The 18,534-nt window shown below is 43.5% G+C and overlaps 1 protein-coding gene across 6 annotated transcripts in view; it reads right to left on the reverse strand.

Annotated features, from left to right (window-relative positions):
• The window catches only part of rbck1 (RanBP-type and C3HC4-type zinc finger containing 1), a 61,361-nt gene extending 48,282 nt beyond the window's left edge, over positions 1–13,079 (reverse strand). Inside the window, exons 1-3 of one of the 6 annotated variants that reach the window (XM_059980947.1) lie at positions 12,928–12,944; positions 12,571–12,657; positions 12,147–12,318 (exon numbers count right to left, since the gene is read on the reverse strand). Coding sequence is in view for 2 of the 6 variants with exons in the window: in XM_059980941.1 (XP_059836924.1) it covers positions 12,147–12,318; positions 12,928–12,988 (233 nt within the window). In the remaining 4 variants the exon portion in view is untranslated. Of the gene's footprint in view, positions 1–639; positions 789–9,217; positions 9,333–9,414; positions 9,622–12,146; positions 12,319–12,570; positions 12,780–12,927 lie in introns of those variants that run through there. The other 5 variants (XM_059980941.1, XM_059980946.1, XM_059980945.1 and 2 more) reach the window with 5 other exon arrangements.
• Positions 13,080–18,534: the final 5,455 nt, after the last annotated feature.

Consider the following 18,534-nt stretch of genomic DNA (forward strand, 5'->3'; position numbering starts at 1 on the left):
TCAACGATTCAGGAACAACTTCTCCACCATCAAACTTCTGAATGGACAATGAACCCGTGTACATTACATCTCAGACTTTAAAAAACTTTTTGGCAATAATTTAAATTAAATATACATTTCTTTTTGTAATGTATGATTCTTATTATGTACTGCGATATACACCTGCCGCAAAACAACCAATTTCACGACATACGCGGGAGATATTAAACCTGATTCGGAAATGACCGACGTGCAACAGACAACAAATTGTGCAGATCCAAGAATAATAATAATAATAATAAATAATAATAATAATAATAAGTAATAAATAATATTGAGAGAACGAGTTATTCTCATAAAATGGAAAACACGACTTCTATTAAACTCAGCCTTTAAACCGACTGAATTTCTTCATTCCAAAATCAAGATTGCAAATAAATTCTGTACCTCGCAAAGGAAGTTAAAAATAACCGCACCAGATTAACAACGATCAAAATTTAAACATTTCACTATCATCGCAGTTGCATTTATTTGACCTTTCAAAACAACCGACCCTGTTTTTCTTTTTCCCATTCCCACTTTCCCTCCCACGACCCAGCATCAAGCCGAGCAGGTTTCATTCGCACAAAGCCTATTCCAGGAGCGAAATGCTCGGCTCACCTGTATCCTTACGAGGTTTCCCGCTGCCTTTATCTCAGGAATTAGGGAGTGCTGCTCATGTCAAATCGACAGGAGCAATTTTTCAGAACTCAAAAGAAAAAGTGAAACAAACTTTGTTCCGGGAAGCAAGAGTTGTTTAAATAATGAGGCCCGGATTTAGTAGTTCACACAAATGCCTGATTTAAAGAAAGTAATTCGGAAATGGGAGCGGCTTTGCAGATGTGATACTGGGCTGGAATTATTGCAAGCTTTTCCAATCACTGTGGGGTAGTCATTGTTTAATTTACAATGGCAAGCGATAGAATATTAGCTAGTTGATACAGGGTGGGGTGTAACACAAGATTCTGCAGATAATAGAAATCTAAATAACACACACGAAATATGAGGGTCAAAGGAACTCAGCAGATCGGGCAGTATCTATGCAATTGAATAAACAGTCGACGTTTCAGGCCGAGATGCTTCAACAGGACGGGAGAGGAGAGGGAGTACGTTGGTGAGTGATGGGTGAGAGGGGTAGGTATTTAGAGAGGACAGTGAACCATGGGAGAAAGAAAGAGTTTTTCCTGCAAATTATTTCTTCTTCTGCTTTTCAGTGGAGCCTCCAAGAGGACCACAATCTTCTTGTTGGGTTTAGAGCCTGGCGAGCCTCAGTGACCCGGAGAGCGATGCTGGCTGGAGTCAGGGCTTTCTGCTTTGTCTCTTGGTAAGGTCACTGATGCTGAACAGGTCAAAGGGTAGAGGACACTGGTCCTCCAGATTCGAAGGTTCACCTCAGGGCTAACAACCCTGACTGGTAAAACAGAACTGTTTAAGAAACAGCAGTGAAGACTCCTTCTACATCTGAGTGTGACGGTATTCCCGAGCCTCCACCCGGGACTTGCATGACTGTCAGTAATGGAAACTGAGAGGAAGGAGGCTGCTGACATGATGAAGGAAGCCCTGAACACTGCCGGAGACGGTGGTGCCCTAAATGCCAGCGGTGTAACAGGCAGTAAGTTTTCAATCAGCAAAGACTAATACTGCGTCAATTCCTTCGTGATGAATAAACATAGTTAGCCTGTTAGAAGAGAAATGAACCTGTAGTAAAGAAAGCCTGTCCTTCTTGAGGTACTGATCGAGTGGACAGACAGACTTCTTGCCAGGGTGGAAATCGCTAATACCAGGGATCATAACAACAAAGAACAGTACAGGCCATTTGGCCCACAATGTTGTGCCAACCCTTAAACCCCACCTCCCATATAACCCCCCCCACCTTAAACTCCTCCATATACCTGTCTAGTAGTCTCTTAAACTTCACTAGTGAATCTGCGTCCACCACTGACTCAGGCAGTGCATTCCACGCACCAACCACTCTCTGAGTGAAAAACCTTCCTCTAATATCCCCCTTGAACTTCCCTCCCCTTACCTTAAAGCCATGTCCTCTTGTACTGGGTGCCCCGGGGAAGAGGTGCTGGCTGTCCACTCTATCAATTCCTCTTAATATCTTGTACACAATTTTAAGGTAATTAAAGGAAAGTATAGATGGGATGTCAGAGGTAGTTTTTTTTTTACATATGGTGGGTGAGTGGAACATTCTGCCAGGGTGGTGGTGAGGTAGATACATTAGCGACATTTATGAAACTCTTAGATAGGCACCTGGATGAAAGAAAAATGGAGGGCTATGTGGGAGGGAAGAGTTAGATGAATTTTTCTTAAATGATACTATTGTAACCACCTCAACCACTTCCTCTGGTAGATTGTTCTATCTACTCAACACCTTCTGTGTGGGGGAAAATTGCCTCTCAGAACCTTTCTTAAATCTTCCCTCTAATATTCTAAGTCTATGCCCCCCTAGTTTCAGACTCTCTTCTCCTGAAGAAAAGACTGTGACCCATTTTGCCTATTGGTCTCATAACACTAAACATGTTATCATATTGATATAAGGCCGCCCCTCTTTCTGCAAGGAACAAAGATCTAGTCTGCCCAACCTCTCCCTGGGGGAAGCGTGTGAGTGTAGATTAAACTGCCATCTGATTCCTAAATGGACATTGAAGCTTTGGATACTACCTCACTTTTTTTTTTAAACTTTACTTTAATCCTTTTCACTCCTTATGGAGCATAGGGCCTCAACAAAAGTCCTCCACTTCCTGCAATCTCTAGCAGATGTTTTTGCAGTCTCCCAAGTTTGGCCGGCGGCTTTCAGTTCATCCAAAAGCCTACGCCTCCAGGTTTGCTTTGGGCGACCTCTTCTTCTCTTCCCTTGTGGATTCCATTCGAGTGATTGTCGAGTGACATTCGACTGGTTCTTCCTCAAGGTGTGGCTGACCCATCTCCACTTCCTCCTCCTTATCTGGAATACAATGGGCTCTTGGTTTGCTCTCTTCCATAGGTCTAGGTTTGACACTCTGTCGTACCACTTGAGGCGGAGGATTTGCCGAAGGCATTTGTTGAGAAAGGTCTGGATCTTGTTGCAGCTGGTGTTAGTGATTCTCCATGTTTCGGATCCATATAGCAGGATGGCTTTCACATTGGAGCTGAATATACGGAGCTTAATTTTGACAGAGCTGGCCGTAGATCTCCAAACAGGTCACAGGGTTGTGAAGGCATGTTGGGCTTTTCCGATCCTTGCTCTGATGGGAGACTGTCCGAAGAGTTCCTGGTCACTACTGGAGTCAGACAGGGATGCCTGCTGTCGCCTCTACTTTTTCTTGTGGTACTCGACTGGGCTACAAGAACAGCCTATGCTGGCTCAGAGAGAGGCATCCAGTGGACGTTAACAGGGAAACTGGAAGACCTGGCATTTGCAGATGATCTCGCTCTTCTCTCACCGGCTTCAAGATATGCAGAAGGAAGTAGATTCCTTGGGAGAGACCTCACAGCAAGTAGGCCTTAAGATCAGTCAGGAGAAGACCAAAGTTCAACGCATTAATAACAAACAAGAGGAGCCATTATGGATTGAAGGACAAATAGTTGAAGATGTAGACAAGTTCACCTACCTCGGAAGCAAAATCAGTAAATCTGGAGGTACAGATGAGGACATAAGAGCAAGGACCTCACTTTTTTAATATACAGTATTTCTGGTTTTGCACATTTTTAATAATCTATTCAACATATGTAATTGATTTACTTATTTATTTTATCTCTCTCTCTCTCTCTCCCCGCCCCCCACCCCTAGATTATGTATTGCATTGAACTGCTGTTGCTGCCAAGTTAGCAAATTTCATGTCACATGCCGGAGATAATAAACCTGATTCTGAGTTATCACACAGAAAGCAGAGTCAGAGTAAATGGTAGAAGCATGGCTGAGAGAAGATTATAGCTGGGAGCTTTATGTTCAAAGATACAGATTGTATTGGAAGGTTAGGCAGCAAGGCAGAGGGGCACTACTGTTGATAAAAAATTAAATCAAATCATTAGAAAGAGGTGACATAGAATTGGAAGGTGTTGAATCATTGTGGATCTGCAAGGGTAAAAAGACCCTGATGGGAGTTGTATATAGAGCTCCTAAACAGTAGTAAGGATGTGGTCTACAAATTTCAAGGGGCGATAGAAAATGCATGCCAAAAGGGCAATGACACAATAGTCATGGGGGGACTTCAATATGTAGGTAGATTGGGAAAATCAGGTTGGTGCTGGATTCTAGAAGGGGGAATTTCTAGAGTGCCTACCAGATGGCTTTTTAGAGCAGCTCGTGTTTGAGCCCACTCGGGGATCAGCTATTCTGGTCTGGGTGTTGTGCAATGAACTGGAATTGATTAGAGAGCTTAAGGTAGAAGAACCCTTAGGGGAAAATGATCATAATATGATCAAATTCACACTGAAATTTGAGAAGGAGAACCTAAAGTCAGATGTATCAGTATTACAGTAGAGTACAGGGAATTACAGAGACATGAGAGATGAGTTGGCCAGAATTCATTGGAAAAGAACACTGGCAGGGATGACACCAGAGCAACAATGGCTGGAATTTCTGGAAGCAATTCGGAAGGCACAGGATATATACATCCCAAAGAGGAAGAAGTATTCTAAAGGCAAGATGACACAACCATGGCTAACATGAGAAGTCAAAGCCAACACAAAAGCCAAAGAGAGGGCATATAATAGAGCAAAAATTAGTAGGAAACTAGAGGATTGGGAAGCTTTTAAAAATCAACAGAAGGCAACTAAAAATGTCATTAAGAAGGTAAAGGTGAAATATGAAAGTAAGCTAGCCAATAATATCAAAGAGGATACCAAAAGTTTCTTCAGGTACATAAAGTGTAAAAGAAAGGCATGAGTGGATATCGGACCACTGGAAAATGTTGCTGAAGAGGGAGTAATGGGGTACTAGGAAATGGCGGATGAACTGAATATGTATTTTGCATCAATTTTGGCTGTGGAAGACACTAGCAGTATGGTGCAGGTTCCATGTGTTAGGGGTCATGAAATGTGCGAGGTTACCACTACTAGAGGGAAGGTTTCTGTGAAACTTAAAAGTCTGAAGGTGGACTTGTCATGCGTACATCAAAACATACAGTGAATTGGGGCATTTGCATCAACATTCAGCACAAAGTAAGGATGTGCTGGGGGCAGCCCACAGCATCACCATGCTTTTTGCACCAGCATAGCATACTCACAACTTACTAACCCTAACCTGGAATGCAGGAGGAAATGATAGGATACCATTGCGTCACAAGGAGAATGTACAAACTCCTTGTAGACAGCGGCACGAATTAAACCAATTGCTGTCGCTGTAAAGCACTATGCTAACCACTGCACTGTTGTGCTGCCTTCTTGTTAGTGAATGGAGTCAGTATAAATGGGTGTTCTTAGGACTGGAAGTCTCTAACTAATGGAGTGTCTCAAAGACCTCAATTATTTACTGCATTTATTAGTGATCTAGGAAAGGACTTTAATTATTTATTTTATTTTATTTAGTGAACAGGTCCTTTTGTCCACTGAGCCACAGCGCCCAGCAACCCACCAACATAACTCTAGCCTAATCACAGGACAACTTACAATGGACCAGTTAACCTACGGTACTGTGCAAAAGTCTTTGGCACGTGTTAAAAAAAAATCCTGTAACGTGAAGATGCTTCCAAAAATAATGAAATTAAAAGTTTCTAAATGTAATGCCCTGGTTAGGATTTCTGCTACTATGTTATGAGGTATTTTGATTTTACAACCAGTATTTGAAACACTTACCATTGACCTCACTCAGTGCCCTTGAGATTTTGGGGGTTTAGTACTGATGAGTATCTGTATGATGGTTACTTGTCATTGAAACTGCAGTTTTTGTAAGCAGATATTGGAGTAATTGAGCCTTTTTGCATTTAATGAAAGACAACGCAATAGTTTTGGCAGCGTGATCATGTGATTGTTGTTATAAAGATGATGTGGGAATGAGAGGATTAACGTACGAGGAATGCATAATGGCTCTGGGACTATACGCACTTTAGTGTAGAAGAATGGGGGGGGGAGAGAGAGGATCTCATTGAAACATATTGAATATTGAAAGGCCTAGAAGAGTGGATGTAGAGAAGATGTTTTAAATAGAAGGGAAGTCTAGGACCAGAGTGTATAGCCTCAATAAAAAGAAACATTCATTTCAAATAGAGGTAACGAGGTATTTCTTTAGCCAGAAGTTAGTGAGCCTGTGGAATTCAATGCCATGGATGGCTGTGGAGACCAAGTCACTGAGTATATTTAAAGCGAAGATTGATAGGTTCTTGATTAATAAGGGTGTCAAAGCCTCTCAAAGACCATTCTGTGATCCTCATTCTGAGAGATGGAAACGGGCAAGGCCAGCCAACGGAGCTCTGGTGAAGCTGCTTAGGCCAATCCCCCAGGTTAGAGTGGTTTTTAGGGTTAGCCCATAAACTTCAGAAACTGACTTCAGCAACTACCCTTCAAATTCAAATATGAACTGTGGATTAAAACTAAAATGCAGCTCTGAACAATGAGTCCCTAAGAACCGTGAACCAAGTTAATTGGAAGAACAGACAATGCTGATTTAAATTTGTGACGTATGTGTATTTCGGTGTTTGTAATATAGGCGCAAACAGGGAGGTACGATGGTGGGAAGATCCAGGCATTTCAAAATTACATATAGTTCAAAGGAAGCGTTGTAAAAATGGAATTGCCTTTTGATCTTTGGCATATAAAATATTGTGTAGTATTTGGAAGGGCAGACCTCTTGCTCCAAAAGGGTCTCCAATATGATGCTTTCTGTATCTTATTTTGTGAAATAAAGAGACTGCTTCATGTCTACCAGTATTTCTCTCTGGTGACTTTATTCATGCAACAGCACCCTGTTCAGTAGATGCAATGGATTGCTCAGATACTGATGTACCTCGACCACACAATTGACTTCAGAGGACAATGGAGACAGGAGGTTATCGATGACCCATGCTTCACCTAGGAGCTAAGGGCCCAAGTAAATAAGTAAGGGTGTCAAAGGTTATGAGGAGAAGGCAGGAGATTGGGATTGAGGGGGTAATAAATCACCCATGATAGAATGGCGGAGCAGACTTGATGGGCTGAATGGCCTAATTTGCTCCTATGTCTTAAGCTCTTACGTCAGATTGAAAAACTCCACATCATGGCGAACACCACAAACTCAGCTGATGTAAGCTGTGGCCCATTATCAGTACCAAAGTACTTGAGATAACATTACTTGAAATAAGAATAGATTTGGAAGTTTCTTCAGACCACAGTTTAGCTATTTCAATATTTATCGTTAATGATCAGATAAACATCATCGAGATCAGCATCAACCTTTGGTCATAGTCTGGCCACAGTGTTGTGCCAGGGTAAAAGCTCTTGGCCTGAACTGATGAATTAAACATTATTACAGAGACACAAGAGACTGCCAATATATCACATTATTGCCCAAGCTCAAAGACACGTGAAATTCTGCAGATGCTGGAAATCCAGAGCAAAAAAATTAAAAGTTCAAAGCAAATTTTATTATCAAAGTACATATATGTCACCATATACAACCCTGAGATTCATTTTCCTTCAGGCATAATCAGTAAATCTATAGAATAGTAACTGTAACAGGATCAATGAAAGATCAACTAGAGTGCAGAAGACAACAAACTGTGCAAATGCAAATATAAATAAATAGCAATAAATAATGAGAACATGGGACAACAAGATAAAGAGTTCTTAAAGTGAGATAAATAAAACCACAAAATGCTGGTAGAACTCAACAGGCCAGACAGCATCTATGGGAGGAGGTAGTGACGACATATTGGGCTGAAACACTTCATCAATGAAATTAGAAACAGGGAAGTGATACGTGGAAAAGGTAAAGTGCTGAAAATAAGTAATCTTATAGGAGAGTGGACCATGGGAGAAAGGAAGGTGGAGGGGCACCGGGGGAGACAATAGGTAGGTAAGAGGAGAGGAGGTAAGAAGGGAGCCAGAGTGTGGAATGAAAGAAGAGGGAAGGGTGAGGGGGAGAAATTACATTAGTTAGAGAAATTGATGTTTGTGCCATCAGGTTAGAGGCTAACCTGATAGAATATAAAGTGTTGCTCCTCCAACGTGAGAGTGGTCTCATCTTGACAGTAGAGGTTTCCATGGACTGACTAGTTGGGATGGGAATTGGGATTGGAATTAAAATGGTTGGTCACCTGGAAATCCTGCCTTTTGCGGATGGCGTGAAGGTGCTGTATAATGAGAATCCACTCTGGGCCCTTTGAGAAAACTTTGGAATCAGAATCAGGTTTACTATCACTGACACATAGTATGTTGTGAAATTTGTTGTTTTTCAGCTGCAGTACAGAAATGCCAAGTTATAATAAAAACTGTATAATAAAAAATAAACAGGTAGCGCAAAAAGAGAGTAACAAGTGAGGAAGTGTCCATGGTCCGCTCAGAAATCTGATGGCAAAGGGGAAGAAGCTGTTCCTAAAACAGAGAGTGTGTGTCTTCAGGCTCCCGTACCTCCTGCCTGAGAAGGGTAGCAATGAGAAGGGGACATGTTCTGGATAAAAGGTTCAAAGGTTCAATTACTATCAAAGTATGCATGCAGTATATGACTCTGATATTCGTCTTCTCCAGATTGCCACCAAACAAAGAAAGCCATGGAAGCCATTCAAAGAAAATCAGCAAACCCAACCCCATCCCCGCACAAGAACAGCAACATGCTCATCAACACCCCCCCCCCCAGCCCTACTCCCCCCACTCAAAAAACTAACAAAATCACAGGAACATCGGCCCCCAACACCACCCACACACAAAAAACTAACAAAATCACAACAAGGACATTCCCCCCCCCCCTCCCAACAATATAACTAATAAAATCACAAGAACATCAGCCCCCAAACCCCCTGCACAAACAACTAACAAAATTGAAACAAGAACATTAGTCCCCAACCACTCCCCGCACAAAAAACAAAATCACAAGAACATCAGCCCCCCTGCACAAAAACAAACAAAATCACAAGAACATTGGCCCCCAAACCCCCCACCCCACAAAAAACTAACAAAATCACAACAAGAACATCGTCCCACAAGCGCCCCCCCCCCCCCGTGCACAAAAAAAACAACAAAATCACAACGAGAACATCGGCCTCCAAAACTGCCCCCCCCACAACAAAACTAAGAAAATTACAACATGAGCACAGTCCACAGTCTGAATCCATCCTCAGAATGGATCAGTCTGAATCCATCCTCAGAAACGTCCTCTGACATCATCGAAAGAGACAGCCACCGTTCGAACACTCCGGCAAAAGCGATAGGCCACGCAGGCTCCTTATCTGGCAGCAGGGGGATCAAAAGGCAGGTAGTTGGTGCTGAACCCACACTCACTTTCTACATTGGTTCAATCTTCCTTGTCACCTTAATCGGTGAAATGGAGTCAAACAATGGCTCATGCCTCATCTCATAGTTTCTTCGCAGCGAAATCATACTGTAAATAACAAGTCTCCAAAGTCTAGTTTACTTCCCTGTCTATTGTCCACAGTGAGCTTTTTACACAAACAGCCTAGAAAAATCTTGGAGACAGATCTCAGCTGATGCTGGAAAGCTACCTTCTCTGAATACATAAATCTTCCAACATTAATAAATCACTTATTGATTAGCTAAGTTATAAGCTTCCTTGAACTAAACAACTTAGTCAGCATCTTTTTTGAAACAGACCAAAATAAATAACCCATTGTCTTATACAGCATCCTTGGCCACTAATAAACCCAATGCAGTGAACTACATCTGCTTCTACAGATAGAGTGCCTGCAACACTGCTCTATAGACAATACTTTAACTTCAAACTGATCACTGCTTTCCATTTACGTTTTAACAACTGAAGACTAACTCCCATTTACGACCAGAAACTAAACAGTGCAATATTAATTGGAAGTTAACTTACAAGTGTTTGATCTTACAAGTGGCTGCCCTGTTTTGAAAGCCGAGCTTAGCAAACATCGAGGAGGCACTCAGGCCAGAAACTAAATACCTCATCACATTTGACACTAACCTTATCCCATCCATTGACACACAGTTCAAGTTTGACACAGCAAACAAAATTACAAGTGTTTCTTCTCAGTTTGAGCATTTCTCATCTTTGCTCCTATTAATGTCTTTGATATTTCATATTACTCATGACACAGAGAGTATTATCACTGATTGCGTTACCACCAGGTTTGGTGGCTCCAATGCACAGGATCACAGGGGGCTGCAGAGGCTTATAGAGACACATCCCCAAACCATCGAGGACATCCTTAAAAAGGTGTCATCCATCATAAGGACCCTCACCTTTCAGAACATTCCCTCTTCTCATTGCTACATCAGGGGATACAGGCACCTGAACACCCACGTTCAATGTTTCTTCCCCCCCACCATCAGAATAGTGCATGAATCCAAACAGCCACAAAATGACAAATTTCGTGACATACCTAATTAGAACATAGAAGCATAGAAAACCTACAGCACAATACAGGCCCTTTGTTGTGCAGAACATGTCCCTACCTCAGAAATTACTAGGCTTACCTATTATTTTACTAAGCTCCATGTACTAAAAGTCTCTTAAAATACCCTATCATATCCGCCTCCACCACCGATGCCAGCAGCCCATTCCACACACTCATCACTCTGAGTAAAAAACTTACTCCTGACATCTCCTCTGTACCGACTCCCCAGCACCTTAAACCTGTGTCCTCTTGTGGCAATCATTTCAGCCCTGGGAAAAAGGCTCTGACTATCCACACAATCAATGACTCTCATCATCTTATACCCCTCTAATCCTCCTTTGCTCCAAGGAGTAAGGGTCGAGTTCACTCAACCTATCTTCATAAGGCATGCTCCCTAATCGAAGCAACATCCTTGTAAATCTTCTCTGCACCCTTTCTATGGCTTCCACATCCTTCCTGTAGTGAGGCAACCAGAACTGAGCACAGTACTCTACAAGTGGGGTCTGACCAGGGTCCTGTATAGCTGCAACATTACCTCTCAGCTCCTAAATTCAATTCCACGATTGATGAAGGCCAATACACCATACGCCTTCTTAACCACAGTCAACCTGCATAGCTGTTTTGAGCATCCCATGGACTCAGACCCCAAAATCCCTCTGAAGCTCCGCACTGCCAAGAGTCTTATCGTTAATACTATATTCTGCCATCATATTTGACCTACCAAAATGAACCACCACACTTATCTGGGTTGAGCTCTATCTACCACTTCTCAGCCCAGTTTTGCATCCTATCAAGGTCCCGCTATAACCTCTGACAGCCCTCCACACTATCCACAAAACCTCCAACTTTTGTGTCATCAGCAAATTTACTAACCCATCCCTCCACTTCCTCATCCAGGTCATTTATAAAAATCACGAAGAGTAAGGGTCCCAGAACAGATCCCTGAGGCACCCCACTGGTCACCGACTTCCATGCAGAATATGACCCCTCTACAACCACCCTTTGCCTTCTGTGGGCAAGCCAATTCTGGATCCACAAAGCAATTTCCCCTTGGATCCCATGCCTCCTTACTTTCTCAATAAGCTTTGTATGGGGTACCTTATCAAATGCCTTGCTGAAATCCATATACACCACATCTACTGCTCTCTCTTCATCAATGTGTTTAGTCACATCCTCAAAAAATTCAATCAGGCTTGTAAGGCACGACCTGCTGCTGACTACTGACTAACCATGCTGACTACTCCTAATCCTATTGTACCTCTCCAAATGTTCATAAATCCTGCCTCTCAGGATCTTCTCCATCAACCTACCAACCACTGACGTAAGAACGTACCAACCACTGAGGAACAACATCCGCAACCCTTCAATCCTCCGGAACCTCTCCCATCCCATTGATGATGCAAAGATCATTCATTGCCAGAGGCTCAGCAATCTCCTCCCTCGCCTCCCACAGTAGCCTGGGGTACATCTCATCTGGTCTGGCGGCTTATCCAACTTAATGCTTTCCAAAAGCTCCAACACATCCTCTTTCCTAATATCTACATGCTCAAGCTTTTCAGTCTGCTGCAAGTCATCACTACAATCACTAAGATCCTTTTCCATAGTGAATACTGAAGTAAAGTATTCATTAAGTACCTGCTATTTCCTCCGGTTCCATACACACTTTCCCCACTGTCACATTTGATAGGTCCTATTTTTTCACGTCTTATCCTCTTGCTCTTCACATACTTGTAGAATGCCTTGGGGTCCAGCTTCTCAACTTCCTTCCTAACCCCCTGTAGTCGTTTTGTCAGGATCTCTTCCACTTCTAAAAATCACAAGGAAAACATAAATTATACATAAATTTTAAGATACTTATATTCACCACCAAAAGATTGCCTCTCATTCTCTTACTCTCCAATGAGGAAAGCCCCAACTTGTTTGATAGTGACCCACCCATCAACATATCCTCCACCAGTATCTGTGAGTGCAAAGCGGACAGTGTACAAAATGCATACAGTAACTCATCAAATCTTTTCACTTCCCCAACCATTACCACTACCGATGCAGGAGCACTTACATCGGGAGGTCTGCCGACGCTGCCTCACCACCAAATTCCCAAGAGCAACATGGTGAGGGCATTAAAGTTGATCTATCATCGACATTGCTGTTTTGAATGAAAAGGGATAAAAACAAGTCGGCGGTTGGTTAAGGCTTCATGTGCAAAGGCATCAGCGTCCCCCAAATTCAAACGCGGCCAGCAGGAGGATGAAGGTGACCGGGTAGATTTCCAGACCGCGCTCCTGAGGGCAGGGACTACAATTCCCATGATGCGCAGGGGCAGCGATGGCGGCCCGGCTCTCAGGGCGGGCGCGGTAAATCTCGGTGGAAAGCGGTGGCGGGACGGAAGGGGAAGGGACGAGGATGGAGTTATTACCGAACTCAGGCTTCGGGGCGATTAATTCCGATTTCAGCATCAGGACCAGAGACTGCGGCATGATGGGCAGGAAGGAAGGAGGGAGTGAGGAAATGAGTGACAGGGAGGGAGGGAATGAGTGGCAGGAAGGGAGGGAGGGAATGAGTGACAGGAAGGGAGGGAGGGAATGAGTGGCAGGAAGGGAGGGAGGGAATGAGTGGCAGGAAGGGAGGGAGGGAATGAGTGACGGGGAGGGAGGGAATGAGTGGCAGGAAGGGAGGGAGGGAATGAGTGACGGGGAGGGAGGGAATGAGTGGCAGGAAGGGAGGGAGGGAATGAGTGACGGGGAGGGAGGGAATGAGTGGCAGGAAGGGAGGGAGGGAATGATAGGTAAGCAGTGGGAGAATGGGAGTGAGAGGCAGGGAATGGAAATGGGAGGGAGGGAAGGGGTGGTAGGGAATGAGAATTGGAGGGAGGGAATGGGAGGGAGAGGGGAGGTGGGAGTCCCAGAGAGGAGAGCTTAGAAATGGATATGGAGGAAGGGGGAGTAAAAGTGTTTTCCAAGGGATGAAGTTAGGGGGATCCCAGGAGAGATGAAGAAGACTACTGAGGGAGGACAAAGCGAGCTGTCGCAGGATAGCAGCATGTATTGTCAAGGACCTCCACCTCCCCAGAACATGCTCTCTTCTCTCTGCTGCCATCAGGAAGAAGGTTCAGGAGCCTCAGGAACAGCACCACCAAATTCAGGCACAGTTATGACTCCTCAACCATCAGACTCCCGAACCAGAGAGAATAATTTCACTTGCCCCATCACTGAACTGGACTCACTTTCATGGACTCTTCTTTCTCTATTTATTATTTGTTAATTACTATAGTTATTTTTATTTCTTTATCTTTCTGTTGTTATTTTCACAGTTTGTTCTTTTTGTGCACATTGGTTGTTGTCTGTCCTGTTGAGCACGGTCTTCCACTGATTCTTTTGTGTTTTGCTGAGATTGCTTGCAAAAAGAGGAATCGTGGGTTGTATATGGTGATATGTATGTACTTTGATAACAATTTACTTGGAACTTGGAGAGTTGGACAATGGGTAGGAGAGGTGTGGGGGAGATGAGTGAGTGGAGGGGGGGATCCTGGCAGGGGGTTGATCATGTGGATGGGGGGGAAGATGGAGGGGAGAAAGAAGAGGGCAGATAGAATCTAAAGGAGTGGGTCTTGTGCTCAAGTCTGTACAGAGGGATTTGAATCTACAGCCTTCTGACTCGGGCAAAAGTTGAATGTTGTGACCACCTGAAATAAACTATCATTCTATGACTTGTTTCAGGATAGGAAGCTACTCTTGCAAGATGGCTGAAGACAAACAGATATTTAAACATTTCTGCCCAAAGAGTCAGACATTGTTTGGAAACCTGTTCACCACCTCAGGCCACAGGTGTCAACCCGAGCAAGTAAGCTTTGCTGTCGTTTTAATTATGTTCCTTTTACTTACACATCTGAAGCCTTTTAGTGAGCCCTTCATAATGTCAGCAGAAGGTGTTAGAAACTCTACTGTGGCATTTGGGGAAACTCCTTGAATAATTTTCTTGTTCCAGTGAGTCATTTGTCAGGACCACTAAAATGATCAGATGGTTCAGTAATGGTGACCAACCTGATGTTTTATCTAGGAATTAGTGTCTTCCCAGAATTAACATCTTGATATAGTATCCTGTGGTCACATTTACCTCTAGTTCATCAACAAAAGAGGTTGCAGATGCTAGAATCTGGAGCAACAGAGAATCTGTTGGACTACACCAGCGGTTCCTGACCTTTTTTATGTCATAGACCAATGCCATTATCTGAGGGCTCTGTGGACCCTGGGTTGGGAGCCCCTGTGCTGGAGGAACTCAGCGCATTGAGCAGCAACAGTGGAGAGAATGGAATTATTGATGCTTTGGGTTGCACAGAACGATAACCTTCCTTCTTTCAACCTTACCTTTTTAGAAGAGAAAGCACTGCAGCATCTTCACTTCCTGAGGAGACTGAGGCAAGTGAGGCCCCCCCTCCCTTTCTAACCAATTTTTACAGGAGCACCATCGAGAGTGTTCGGACCAGCTGCATCACCGTCTGGTAGGGGAATTGCAAGGCCTCTGACCGCAAATCCCAGTAAGGACAGCTGAGAGGCTCATTGGGGTCTCCTTTCTGCACGTCCTAGATACTTGCTAGGAACTCTACATACACAGGGCCCTTACAATTGTCATTGGTCCCTCCCATTTGTCCTCCCTCGGCCATCAGGCAGGAGGTATTGTAGCATTAGGACAAGAACAGTTAGAATGGGAAACAGCTTCTTTTCTTTCCCCAGGCTGTGAGACGACTAAACTCCCTGCCACCACCCAGATCTCAACGTGTATGAAACGCCAGTAGTGTTACACTGTTTATGTTTTAACTTGTGACATGAATGCACCTTATTTTTTGTTAACTGCATTGTGGTAATATTACCTTTATGCATTGTGTGTGTAAGGGAGGAATATTGTTTTGTTTGGCCATATACATGTGCATGGTTGAAGTGACAATAAACTTGAACTTGAAACCCTGCATCAGGACTGAGTTCAATCAACACTTTATTTTGCTACATGAATACCTGGCATTCTTCTACTGAGCTCTGCTTTGTGGAAGTAAATGTAGATCAGAATCAGGTTTATTATCTTTGACTTGTGTGACATGAAATCTGCTGTGCGGCAACAGCATGCTGCAAAGACAGGGAAAAAGAAGCTGAACAGCTTAGCCCATTTCAGTTGTCCAACTTATGGCATTAGTCAGCATGAGTCAGAGTGGGGGTGGTGGCATCAGCCCATTATGCGACCCTTGCCGTTGCAAGATCTTGTTTTATTTCATTGCCACACTCAATCCATCCTTCTGCCCTGACTATGACTTCAGCAGAGCAAAAAGCCACGACTTCAGGAGGGAGCCCATTCTCAACTGCGAAGCGGACAAGCCAGAGTGGAGTTACAAGAATGCTCATCCAATTTAAACTTAGATTTAAAAAAAGGCGTCTCTGCACCAATATGTCAGGGTCTTGATAAAATGGGTCAAGATGTAAATACAGGTGGTGATCTATAATAGTAGATCAATCCAGTCAGATTAGTTGCTTTTAGTAAATCTGACTTTGACATTCACAGACTTTTACAGTAAACAGTTTACACTATTTTTGAGGCAGAGTTGTTTATTCAACAAATGTGTATTCTACAGGAACATAATTAGGCTTCACTGAATAATGCCAAGATGACTTAAAGGTGATTGAAGATTAGCTTTAGGGTCGTGACTACAGCCCAGTACATCATGAGTAAAGCCCTCCCAACCATTGAGTACCTCTGCATGAAGTGCTATCATAGGAAAGCAGCGTCCATCATCAGGGACCCACACAACGCAGGACATGTTTGCACAAAGTTAAGGGAGGGAAGTTTAGGGGAGACATCAGGGGTAAGTTTTTTTACACAGAGGGTTGTGAGTGCCTGGAATGACTTGCCAGGGATGGTGGTGGAGGCTAAAACATTAGGGGTGTTTGAGAGCCTCTTGGACAGGCACATGGATGAAAGAAAAATAGAGGGTTATGGGGTAGTGTGGGTTTAGTACTTTTTTTAAGGATTATATGGGTTGGCACAACATGGAGGGCTGAAGGGCCTGTACTGTGCTGTAGTGTTCTACGGTTCTATGTTCTCTCCTCACTGATGCCATTAGGAAGAAGGACCCACACCACCAGGTTCAGGCACAGTTATTACCCCTCAACCATCATGCTCTTGAACCAAAGTGGATAACCTCACTCAGCTTCACTCACCCCATCACTGAAAGGTTCCCACAACCAACGGACTCGCTTTCAAGGACTCTTCATCTCATGTTCTCAAAATTTATTGCTTATTTATTTATTATTATTAGTATTTATTTCTTTTTGTATTTGTACAGTTTGTTGTCGTCTGCACTCTGGTTGAATGCCCAAGTTGGGCGGTCTTTCATTGATTCTGTTACAGCTATTATTCTATTATGGATTTATTGAGTATGCCACAAGAAAATGAACATCGGTTGTATATGGTAACATATATATATATACTTTGCTAACAAATTTGCTTTGAACTTGGAACTTTATTTGTTACATGAGCATTGAAACATACAGCGAATGTACTGGTGCCGGCTCACAAATCTCACCAAACTACTGCCGGGAACGTAGCATATCCACAATTCACTAACCCTAATCCTAACACTGACCTGGACATCTTTGGAATGTGGTAGGAATCTGGAGCACCCAGAGGAAATCCTCACGATCATGGGGAAAACGTACAGACTCCTAACAGGCAGTGTACCTAATAATGTGGCCACTGAGTGTATGTTTGTGGTCTTAAACTGCTGCAGTCCATCCTCTGACCACTCATTAACAAGACATTTTTTTCCCATGGAACTGCCGCTCAATGGATGGTTTTGTTTTACACACCATTAACTCTAGACTCTGTAAACCTTAGAAACTGTTGTGCGTGAAAATCCCAGGAGATCAGAAGTTCCTGGGATACTCAAACCACCCCGCCTGGCACCAACAATCATTCCATGGTCAAAGTCACTTAGATCACATTTCTTCCCCATTCTGATGTTTCGTCTGAACAACAACTGAACCTCTTGACATGTCTGCATGGTTTTATGCATTGAGCTGCTGCCGCATGATTGGCTGATTAGATATTTGCATTAATGAGCATGTGAACAGGGGTACCTAATAAAGTGGCCACTGTGTGTACTTTGCTTCTGTTCAACTCAGTTTAGTACGTTGCACTTTACTGCAAAGGCTGTTGGACACTGAACCTACTTAGCCCTGTGATAAACATCTCTGTATACACACACATACACACAGAAACAGCATTTAGATAACATAAGCACAGTGCTTGATGTGTCTTTGATCGTACAAAGTACAAGTTCAAAGTAAATTTATTATCAAAGTACATTTATGTCACTATATACAACCTGAGCAACACACACAAAATGCTGGTGGAACACAGCAGACCAGGCAGCATCTATAGGGAGAAGCGCTGTCGACATTTCGGGCCGAGACCCTTCGTCAGGACTAACCGAAAGGAAAGATAGTAAGAGATTTGAAAGTAGTGGGGGGAGGGGGAAATGCGAAATGATAGGAGAAGACCGGAGGGGGTGGGATGAAGCTAAGAGCTGGAAAGTGATACAGAGCTGGAGAAGGGAAAGGATCATGGGACGGGAGGCCTTAGGAGAAAGAAAGGGGGGGGGGGAAGCACCAGTGGGAGATGGAGAACAGGCAAACAACTAAATATGTCAGAGATGGGGTAAGAAGGGGTGGAGGGGCATTAACGGAAGTTAGAGAAGTCAATGTTCATGCCATCAGGTTGGAGGCTACCCAGCCAGTATATATGGTGTTGTTCCTCCAACTTGAGCTTGGATTCATTTTGATGCTAGAGGAGGCCATGGATAGACATATCAGAATGGGAATGGGACGTGGAATTAAAATGTGTGGCCATTGGGAGATACTGCTTTTTCTGGCGGACCGAGTGTAGGTGTTCAGTGAAACGGTCTCCCAGTCTGCGTCAAGTCTCACCAATATATAAAAGGCCACACCAGGAGCACCGGATGCAGTATCCCACACCAGCC

The sequence above is a fragment of the Hypanus sabinus genome, chromosome 9, assembly GCF_030144855.1.
Source record: "Hypanus sabinus isolate sHypSab1 chromosome 9, sHypSab1.hap1, whole genome shotgun sequence".
In the NCBI taxonomy this organism is placed as follows: domain Eukaryota; kingdom Metazoa; phylum Chordata; class Chondrichthyes; order Myliobatiformes; family Dasyatidae; genus Hypanus; species Hypanus sabinus.